At 45.8% G+C, this 10719-nt stretch overlaps 1 protein-coding gene across 2 annotated transcripts in view; it reads right to left on the minus strand.

Moving 5' to 3' along the window:
* Positions 1-10719, minus strand: part of htr4 (5-hydroxytryptamine receptor 4) — a 63971-nt gene that overhangs the window by 22035 nt on the left and 31217 nt on the right. For both annotated transcript variants that reach the window (XM_061835342.1, XM_061835343.1), the window contains exons 3-4: positions 7778-7891; positions 4971-5171 (exon numbers count right to left, since the gene is read on the minus strand). In XM_061835342.1, coding sequence (XP_061691326.1) covers positions 4971-5171; positions 7778-7891 — 315 coding nt within the window. The remainder of the gene's footprint in view (positions 1-4970; positions 5172-7777; positions 7892-10719) is intronic.

Genomic DNA, 10719 nt, shown 5'->3' on the forward strand with positions numbered 1-10719 from the left:
TCGCGAAAATGGCAGCGTCCCTGAAAATTGGTCGATAAAAATCTTCTCAAAACACGATTAAATGAGAGATGATTTAACATCAGATTGTCAAAATAGAATACATATTTACATGATCTATTGGATACGCCGTTAATGCAAACCACCGGATTTCCCCTCTTAACCACCACATAGTGCGCTACGTAGCGGTGCGATTTCAGACAGTGCACGTCTTCAAATTCCGCCTTCATTCCGACGTGATCCCGAATAGCCGGTGAGAGGCGAGTTCGCATTCATCGCGCGACGCCGACGTGGCGCACAACGCGCCGCTTAGCGTGAGTAACCGGCGGGAAACACGTGGAGAGAAGTTGTGAGCGCGACGTGCGCGGGGGTCCCGCGGGGGCCAACCAAAACCGATTAATCTCGCAATGAATTGCCGACAGAAGGTTTCCGGGGACGCGGGGGCGGCTCCGCGGCGTACAGGCCGGCGTCGAGCTCTCTCACCCAACCGCCGGTCAAATAAACGTCATTAAAACTTCATTTCCTCTCTCTACCGCTTGCTTCTCCATTTTTTTTTTTTTTTTTTTTGTTTAAACCGTCGTCAACGAGTAAATAAAAACGTTTGGCGACGTTTTCATCAGCGTCGGGCGGAAGACCGGCGCGCTTCTTTCGCTTCCGCTTTTCACACGGAGATGGAAAGCGAGGCTGGCGGAAGCCGCCGCTCGCCAGATTGCGAGGGTGAACCATCTGGACCCCGAATCGCCTCCTTCCGAAACACGTGTACTCCGCGGAACCCGGCCGGGCCGGTGTTGCTCAAGGGGCCCTCGGGAGTCTCGTGGGGCAAAAGGTTTTAAGTTTCCCGAACATTTCACAGTTTCTCTTAGCAACACACTTGAAATGAGTCAACCTTGTCCCGTTCTCAGGCAAATGAGAGAATCCATCAATCCATCCATCCATTTTCTTTGCTGCTTATCCTCATGAGGCTCAACCAAGCAGTCAACAGGCAGGAGGCAAGGTACACCCTGAACAGCGGCGATTTCGAGTGTCCAATTATCGTCGCATGTTTTTGGGATGTGGGAGGAAACCGGAGTGCCCACCCGGAGAAAAGCCACGCAGGCGGGTCCGGGATCGAACCCGGGGACCTCAGAACTGCGAGGTCAACGCTTTAACAGCTAAGGCACCGTGCCGCCGCAAATGAGACAATTCAACAAAAATCATCTTTTGAGTTTGAGCATAAATCAAATTGATTTCTTTGGCACGACACCGCATACGTCTTGTTTGATATTTTTTTTTCCTTGTTGCATGAAACCTGTTTTGAATTTCTTAGGTCATAAATCCACTTTTGATTTGTTGTTGTGTTAATCATTTTTTTTAAATTTCTTTGGCCATAAATCGGCTTTTGTTTTTCTTATCTAGCCTTTTGAGTTCTTTGAAGATAAATCCTATCGATTTTTTTTTTTTTTTTTTTTTTTTGCGGGCTTGACCTGCGAGTGATCTCTTTTGCCATAAATCCAATTTTGATTTCTTTAGTAATAAATCCTCTCTTGCTTTATTATTATGTTTTGTATGAATCCCATATGGATTTCTTAGTCCATAAAAGAAACTCTGATTCTTTTGCGCATGTTTACATTTTTTTATTTGGTTGTAGAGTATACAGCCTTTGCTTTTGAATTTTGTGGCCATAATTACCGTAATTTCCGGTCTATAAATCGCGACATTTTTCACACGCTTTCAACCCTGCTGCTTATGCGGTGATCCGGCTAATTTGTGCATTTTTTCCTAACGGCCGCAAGGGGGCACTCGAGCGGAAAAGGTAAGAGTGAGACCAGTGGAATATATGTGCCAAGGAAGTGACTTTTACCATTTTAAAAATTTTAACTGGCCCTGTTAGCGCCACGTTAGCGTTCGCGCCACGTTAGCGTACTGCTGCTGTGTTACTACTGCATCTCGGTGATTTAGGTGTGTTTTTTTTTAACTAGCCCTGTTAGCGCTGTGCTAGCGTTAGCGCCGAGCTAGTGTGTTGCTGCTGTGTTACTGCTGCGTCTCCTTGATTTTTAGTAGTATGTTTTTTTTAACCAGCTCTGTTAGTGGCGCACTAACGTTAGCGTGTTGTTGCTGTGTTACTGCCGCGTCGCAGTGATTTTTACCGGTATGTTTTTTTTAACCGGCTCTGTTGGTGGCGCACTAGCGTTAGCGTGTTACTGCCGCGTCTCAGTGATTTTTACCAGTATGTTTTTTTTAACCGGCTCTGTTGGTGGCGCACTAGCGTTAGCGTGTTACTGTCGCGTCTCAGTGATTTTTACCAGTATGTTTTTTTTTAACCGGCTCTGTTAGTGGCGCATTAGCATTAGCGTGTTGTTGCTGTGTTACTGCCGCGTCGCAGTGATTTTTACCGGTATGTTTTTTTTAACTGGACCTGTTAGTAGCGCACTAGCGTGCTGCTGCTGTGTTACTGCTGTGTCTCAGTGATTTAGGTATGGTTTTTTTGTTTGTTTGTTTTTTTTAACCGGCCCTGTTAGTGCTGTGCTACCATAGCTTTTTTTTTTTTAACCGGTATGTTTTTTTTTTTTTTTTTTTTTTAATTTAAATCCAGCTCTGTTCGTGCTACCGTGTTGTTGCTATGTTAATCTAAGCTAAGGTATTAAAACTTTTAAAACTCTCTGTGTATATCTCGTGTTTCAATGTGGGCACTTGCGGCTTTTACACGGGTGCGACTTATGTACGCACCAAATGGTATTTCCTTTACAAACATACCGTGTGAGGCTTATAATCAGGTGCGCACTATAGACCGGAAATGACGGTACAATTTTGTTTTTTGGGCGGGGAATGAATCGGCTTGATTTCTTTGGGATAGAATCTCCTCTTTAATTCCTTTTATTTTTTTTGTTAGCATAAATCCCGTTTTAATTTCTCTGGAGGAAAAATTGACTTGTGATTTGTTTGACTATAAATCTGTTTTTGCATTTCACTGGACGCGACTCCTCATTTTTTATGTGTATTTATTTGTTTAATCAGGTTTCTCCTTGAGATCAGCAATCTTTTGGCAAAATAGTGCCATGAAATTTCAGATGATAACAATAAAGTCCCTGCAAAGTGATAAGAAATACGTATCATCAATCTGACACAGCAAGAGAAAAATGTTGAAACGACCCTGACGAATTTAATTCATTAAAAATAAATAAACATAGGAAAGAATATCAATTTTTTTTTAAAGTGGATGAGTAAACAAATACTTTAATTTCATTTGTCTTTTTGAAAGCTTTTCCAGGAAAGTGAAGCAAAGCATGAGAAAGCTTTTTTTTTTTTTTTTTAATTTTTTTTTTAATTTTATTATTATTTTTTTTAAATGCTCTCAAGTTCAACTCCTGAAATGGGAACGGAAGGCGGAGCCTCCCTCTGGAGATCTGCGATCGGAACTGCTCAGAGACGCTTTGTACAACCCGAGCGCAGACGTCAGGCGGGAACGGAGCACGCCGAGGACGGCCTCGGAGATGAAAAGACATCAGGAATTTTGCTTAGCCGTTATCGGGCACATCGGAATCGATTTTCGGTCGCAGCGAGGTGAACCCGGCTGCTGATGTGTTCCCACAACCTGCGATCAATGCAGTGCATATACATATTCATACACCGCACGGGTCTCCGTAATCAAGTACAACATAAAAATGTAGAAAAGAGCAGACGTCGTCTGGTTTTTTTTTTTTCATGAACGTTATTCTTTCTTCCGTCTTAAGTGAATGATTGTGTTCTGGATGTGAATGTGAGTGCGATTTTTGCATGAATCTTGTTTTCATTTATAAACGTGCTTCTCATTTCTTTGGTCATATATCAGTTTTTTATTTTTTATTTTTGGGGGTCATAATTCCACCTGCTGTTTCTTTGCACATAAATCCCCTTTTTATTTTTGCTTTTATAGTACGAATCTGCTTTTGATTCATTGGCTAACTGCAATGCTTTCTTGGGTATGATAATTATTCTTGCGGGTCAAAAATATCCGTTTTGATTTCTTTGGGCATGGTTCATATTTTTTTTTAATGAGCCTAATTCTGACTTTTTGGGGAATACATCCAACTGCACACAAACCCCAATTGGATTTCTTTGGTCTTAAATCTGTGATTTCTTTGGTCATACATCAGCTTTCATTTTCTTTGAATTTAATTATACATAAATCCTCTTTTTAATCTTTGCTCGGGTGAAATTTTATAGTACTAATCTGCTTTTGATTCATTGGCTCACTGCAATGGTCTCTTGGGTATGATAATTTTTCTTGCGGGTCAAAAATATCCGCTTTGATTTCTTTGGGCATTGTTAATTATTTTTTTTAAATGAATCTAATGATGACTTTTTTGTGAATACATCCAACTTGTTTTCTGCACACAAACCCCATTTGAATTTCTTTGGTCTTAAATCTGCGATTTCTTTGGTCATACATCAACTTTCATTTTCTTTGAATTTTATTACATAAATCCTCTTTTTATCTTTGCTAGGGGAAATTTTTCATAGTACTAATCTGCTTTTGATTCATTGGCTCACTGCAATGGACTCTTGGGTATGATAATTATTCTTGCGGGTCAAAAATATCCGTTTTGATTTCTTTGGGCATTGTTCATATTTTTTTTTTTAATGAGGCTAATTATGACTTTTTGGGGAGTACATCCAACATGTTTTCTGCACACAAACCCCATTTGAATTTCTTTGGTCTTAAATCTGTGATTTCTTTGGTCGTACATCCGCTTTCATCGTCTTTGAATTTAATTACATGTGTTATTTCTTTGGGAATAAATGCTCATTTGTTACTTTTGCTGTTCTTGAATTATATTGCATGACCCCAGAGCACGAATGAGTATTTTTTAAAATATCTTGAACAGTTGTTTTTGACTTGATCCGCTTTTGATTTCTTTAGGCGCAACTGCACTCTTATTTCTTTGTGCATAAATATGATTTTGTGGAGTTCCTGCACACATCTTTTTTGTCCGCCCTTTTTGAACGACTCTGACCTGTCGAGGGCGATGCAGCACAGGTGCATGATGGAGGCGGTGGTGAGCAGCACGTCCAGCGAGGTGCGCACCAGGCAGAAGGTCTCGCCGTAGATCCACTGCTGGCGCACCAGCTCGATGGCGCCGAACGGCATCACCAGCAGCGACACCAGCAGGTCGGCGAACGCCAGCGACACGATGAAGTAGTTGGTCTTGATTTTCCTGGCGAGGACGCGCACAAATGACGTCAGGCGCTTCCGGGTGTGCGTACGTCGTCACTCTTTGCTCGGCGTTAGCAAGACAGAGCAGCTTGCGGGGGGGTGGCGGGGGGGGGGGGTGTCTTAGCTCAAATGAGCCCTCCGATGACACAGCCCTGACTGACTCACGTAGGCCGAAACGCTGAGTCACGCGCAATACGAGGCCGCTATTAACAAAACGCACGCCCACGTCTCGCTTTTGGCTTCTTACTCAAATGCTGCAGCTTTCGACGAAGGCAGCGGAAAGAAAGTCGATTTGAACGTTAGATTTTTTTTTTTTTTTTTTTTTGGGGCGGCGAGGAGATTAAAACCATAAAATATAATCCCTCTTCATTGCAGGACGGGCAAATACAGGCTGTTTTTGAAATACAAACAAAACAGCAAAACAGGATTGATGGAACGTGCGCGAGATGTTCGGCGTGAACGAGGTCTGCAAAGCGCGCGACAGTCGGCCAATCAGCAAGCGAGCATCTCTCCATCAACCTGTTGCTATTTTTACACATTCGTCCACCGTGGGACTTGAAGGTGTCTCCCCCCCCTCCCCCCCCACTCACAGACCATTTATTTCCTTACGGATGCAACTAGAGTACAATACTACCGCCTCAGTTTTCTAACCCACGTCACAAAAACGTCGTCTTATCATCACATCGCTCCGCCGTCACTGCTGATAAAAAAAAAAAAAAAGGAAAAAGAAAGCAAAGGGCACAATCAGAACTGTTTTGATGAAATTATGTTTCGTGCAGCGGTCATGCCCCCCAGGACCTGAACGTGTACGTCTCACTTACTTTGCCACGGTACGTCTTTCTCCCACACTTTATTTATATACATCCATCTTTTTTCTTAGCCGCTTATCCTCACAAGGGTCGCAGGGAGTGCCGGAGCCTATTCCTAGATGTCAACGGGCAGGAGGCGGGGTACACCCCGAACTGGTTAAGAGCCAATCGCAGGGCACATGGAGACAAACAGCCGTGCTCACGATCACACCTATGGGCAATTTATCCATCCATCCATCCATTTTCTTTGTCGCTTATCCTCACAAGGTTCGCAGGGAGTGCCGGAGCCTATCCCAGCTGTCAACGGGCAAGAGGCGGGGTACACTCTGAACTGGTTGCTAGCTAACAGGGCACATAGACACAAATAGCCACACTCACAATCACACCTAGGGGCAATTTAGAGTGTCCGATGAATGTTGCGTGTTTTTGCGATGTGGGAGAAAAACGGAGCCCCCGGAGAAAACCCACGCAGGCACGGGGAGAACGTGCAAACTCCACTCAGGCGGGGCCGGGATTGAACACGGGACCTCAGAACTGTGAGGCCAATGCTTTCCAGCTGTCTCACCGTGCCACCCTATATACAATATATCCATTCATCCATTTTCTTCAGTGCTTATCCTCACGAGGGTCGCGGGGAGTGCCGGAGCCTATCCGAGCTGTCAACGGGCAGGAGGCGAGGTACACCCGAAACAGTTTGTTAGCCAATCGCAGGGCACATGGAGACAAACCGCCACACTCGCAATCACACCTTGGGGCAATTTAGAGTGTCCAATTAATGTCGCATGTTTTTGGGATGTTGGAGGAAACCGGAGTGCACACCTGGAGGAAACCCACGCAGGCACGGGGAGAACATGAAAACTCCACACGGGGCGAGGGCGGGATGGAACACGGGACTTCAAAACTTCCAGCTGGGCCACCGTGCCGCCCTATATATTATATATCCATCCATCCATTTTCTTCGGCACTTATCCTCACTAGGGTCGCGGGGAGTGCAACGGGCAGGAGGCGGGGTACGCCCTGAACCGGTTGCCAGCCAATCGCGGGGCACATCGAGACAAACAGCCGCACTCACAATCACACCTTGGGACAATTTAGAGTGACTAATTAACGTCGCGTGTTTTTGGGATGTGGGAGGAAACCGGAGTGCTGCCCTATATGTTACACACATATATATATATATATATATATATTATTATTATTAACACAGTCGTACTCAGCATGTATACCGTACGAGGACTGAGAGGCAATGAGGCAAGACAACACCAAGATGGTGTGGCATTGTCCCCCCCCTCGGGGAGGTCAGACGCCGTAGCACACTTTCCCGGTTCTCACGCACACACACACAAGCGGGGACATGCAGTGGCCGCCATCTTAACAGGAAACGACACTCCAAGACAAAATGGAGGTCAGGAGAAGAAGGACGCGACAATTGATGTGACAGCTTTCTCCCACAGGACCGCCCGACCTCACGATGACTACTCGTCTGATTACATTTGCGGGCGCACGCGGACTTCATTGAAAGACGCTCGCGTGGCCGCCGGTGGCTAATTGCAGCCCGAGTCGCATAACGCCCCAAAAGAACTCAAAATATGGAATATTATACGCTTTATTATGATATAAGTCCATTTCAGATGTTCTAGTAGGCTTTTCCTCATAGTTTTCAGGCTGACATGGATTCCGATTTGGACGTGTTCATAAATCCTTCCACCTTGAACCAAGACCCGGTTCTGGTAAACAAACAAAAATATAATCTTGTAAATCCCCCCCCCCCCCCACAAAAAAAAAAGGGGGTGCTTACCTGAGTTGTCTGTCCTTGCAGACGGCCACCATGACCAGCAGGTTTCCCAGGATGCTCATCGCCATGACCAGAGACAGGAAGCAGATGAGGGCCATCCGCTTCGGCATGTTGTCGCTACGGAAACGTCGACACAAACGGGTCAGCGACGACTCTTTTTGTGATTGTTGTTATTGTCTTTTTCTCTCTCAATTACTGGATTCATGAATGAAACGGTTTCCAAACTGGTTTGCAAATAGATTCGAGACTTTTGCGTTAACAAAGCCACCGAAGACGGTTCAGGAATTCAAAGGTGGATTTTTGAACAGGTTGATGGTTGAAAAGTAGGGTTATTTCCACTTACAAGTTGTAGTTTTCAAATAAGGTTTTTAAACCATTTTTAGGGTTTGAAAATACGCTTTTAAACCAGGGCTTCAAAAACTGATTTTGCCGAAGGTTAACTTCTCAGATTAAAGGTTTCAGGACAGGAAAAAGAAAAAAAGGGTTTCAAACAAGGATTAGAGTTTTATGTCTGGATTAGGGTTTCTGATTAGGTTTTAAAACTCTGGTTTGGTCGTGACCGAAAGAACAAGATCCCGGATACGAGCGGTCGAAATGGGTTTCCTCCGCAGGGTGTCCGGGCTCTCCCTTAGAGAACGGGTGAGAAGCTCGGTCGGTCATCAGGGAGGGGCTCAGTGTCGAGCCGTTGCTCCTCCGCGTTCAGGGGAGGCAGATGAGGTGGCTGGGGCATCTGATTCGGATCCCTCCCGGACGCCTCTCTGCTGAGGCGTTCTGAGCACGTCCCAGCAGAAAGAGACCCCGAGGACGACCCAGGACACGCCGGAGAGACCGCGTCTCTCGGCTGGCTCGGGAACGCCTCGGGATCCCTCCGGAAGAGCCGGAAGAAGTGGCTGGGGAAAGGCAAGTCTGGGTATCCCTGCTGAAGCTACTTCCCCCGTGACCTGACCCGGAAAAGCTGTAGATAATAGATGCGTGGATGGAACTCTGGTTTGAAATTTAAACTACGGTTTCAAACCTCTGTTGGGGTGCAACACCAGAATTATGGTGTTAAATGAGAATTTTGATTCATCGTTTGGGTCTCAAGAACTGGTTGACGCTTTAAACGCGTTTCATCTCCACGGGTAGGACAGAAAATGTTGACGATGATGATTCATTTTTCGCTGTTTCAATGCTGCATTTGGTTTAACGGTCGGTCTTCGTACAAAAACGTTTGAAAACTGGCTGGAAAACAGACGTAACGCTTCGCAGGTGGCGATAACGAGCACATGAACGTGTCATTAGGCGACAAATTGAAAGATCAAAGTCATGTCGTGTGGTGCGTTTGCTGCCGCTCTCGACGGCGCCGCGAGACATTCGCGCGGCCTCGCTCCGGTTGGAAATCCTGGCCTCGGCCCCGTTGAAAGCGCGTGAGCCGATTCCCGCGACCCGAGGCGGCGCGATAGTCATGTCAAGCACGAGCCCCGTCAGAATCCCCCGACGTCCCCCGCTGCCTCGAGTTGTCGCGAAGACGCTCGAGAATGATTTATTTCCTCAACCCCGGAAAATGTCCGACGCTTGGAAATGTTCCGCATCGTCACTGAATGAAGAGACTTGGAACCCACGCAGGGTCACGAGCAAGGGTCAGGAGTTTCAAAGCGACGTCTCAGGTCAGCGTTGGAGTTTGAAATGATCTTTTTCAAACATTCCACTTTTGGTCGCCCTCTGATCCCAAACGGTCCGGAATGCGGGTGCTCCCTCCCAACTGGGCCAGCACACAACCGCCTTTGTGAGGCTTGGCACGGTCCACGCGGGTATCAAGCACGATCCCAGATCAAATGTGTCAGGGTGCGCGGCGGGGTCGCAATGACCCTCGCGCCGCGATAATCACTATGAACACGCTCGATGCTTCGGGGTTTGGAGCAAGGCTGGGAATTCAAAAGTAAGGATTCAACAAGTGCGAGGGTTTTAAATTTGGGTTTTAAACACCGTTTAGGGTTTGGATGCAGGCGTTCGATCTATGCAAAATGTGAAGTGGTTCAATCTTTTGCGGAGATTCTTCTGTCACATAGAACACCAGACACCTTCCGCCAACTGTTCCACTCCCCTTGCACTCCGTCGCTCTGTATTGTTGACCCCGAGTATTTGAAGTCGTCCACCCTCGCCATCTCTTCTCCCTGGAGCTTCACTCTTCCTCCTCCGCGCATATATTCCGTTTTACTTTGGCTAATCTTCATTCCTCTCCTTTCCGGTGCGTGCCTCCATCTTTCTAATTGTTCCTCCGCCTGCTCCTTGCTTTCACAGCAGATCACAATATCGTCTGCGAACAACATAGTCCAAGGGGATTCCAGTCTAACCTCATCTCTCAGCCTATGCATTACCACAGCGAACAGGAAGGGGCTCAGCGCGGATCCCTGATGCACTCCACCTTAAATTCTTCTGACGCACCTACGGCACATCTCACCGCTGTTCTGCAGTACCACAGTTCCTCTCTTGGTACTCTGTCAAATTCGAAGACTAATGCAGGTAAATCGACCGTAATCAACGTATATCATAAAATAACTAATTTTTACCCAGCCTATTGTGCTGTTTGATGTGTAAAAAAAAAAAAATGTCTTTTGGCTACAATTTTTTTTGCTACTCTAGCGCCCTTTGTCTGCAGAACATATCGGCAGCAGTCAGACAACGAACGGGTTGGTTGACGGCGCCGTATGAAATAAAAAAAAAACAGACCTTCAGACAATTGGTGCAAGTCCATGTCTGATATGTGGAATTGCTTTAATTTCAACCAAAAAAGATTAGAAATAATTAAATCCCTTTGGAATAATGTGAATCTCTTTCAGAGTTGACGTCATCGCAGTCCGTCTCTGGCAGAAATAACGACGTGAAAATGGCCGTTATTATCATCTTTGCCATAATTGCGCTGCGCGTCGCCGCCGCGGGTCAATGAACGCTATTAAAAACAATTA

This window comes from Syngnathoides biaculeatus, chromosome 11 (assembly GCF_019802595.1).
Source record: "Syngnathoides biaculeatus isolate LvHL_M chromosome 11, ASM1980259v1, whole genome shotgun sequence".
NCBI lineage: Eukaryota > Metazoa > Chordata > Actinopteri > Syngnathiformes > Syngnathidae > Syngnathoides > Syngnathoides biaculeatus.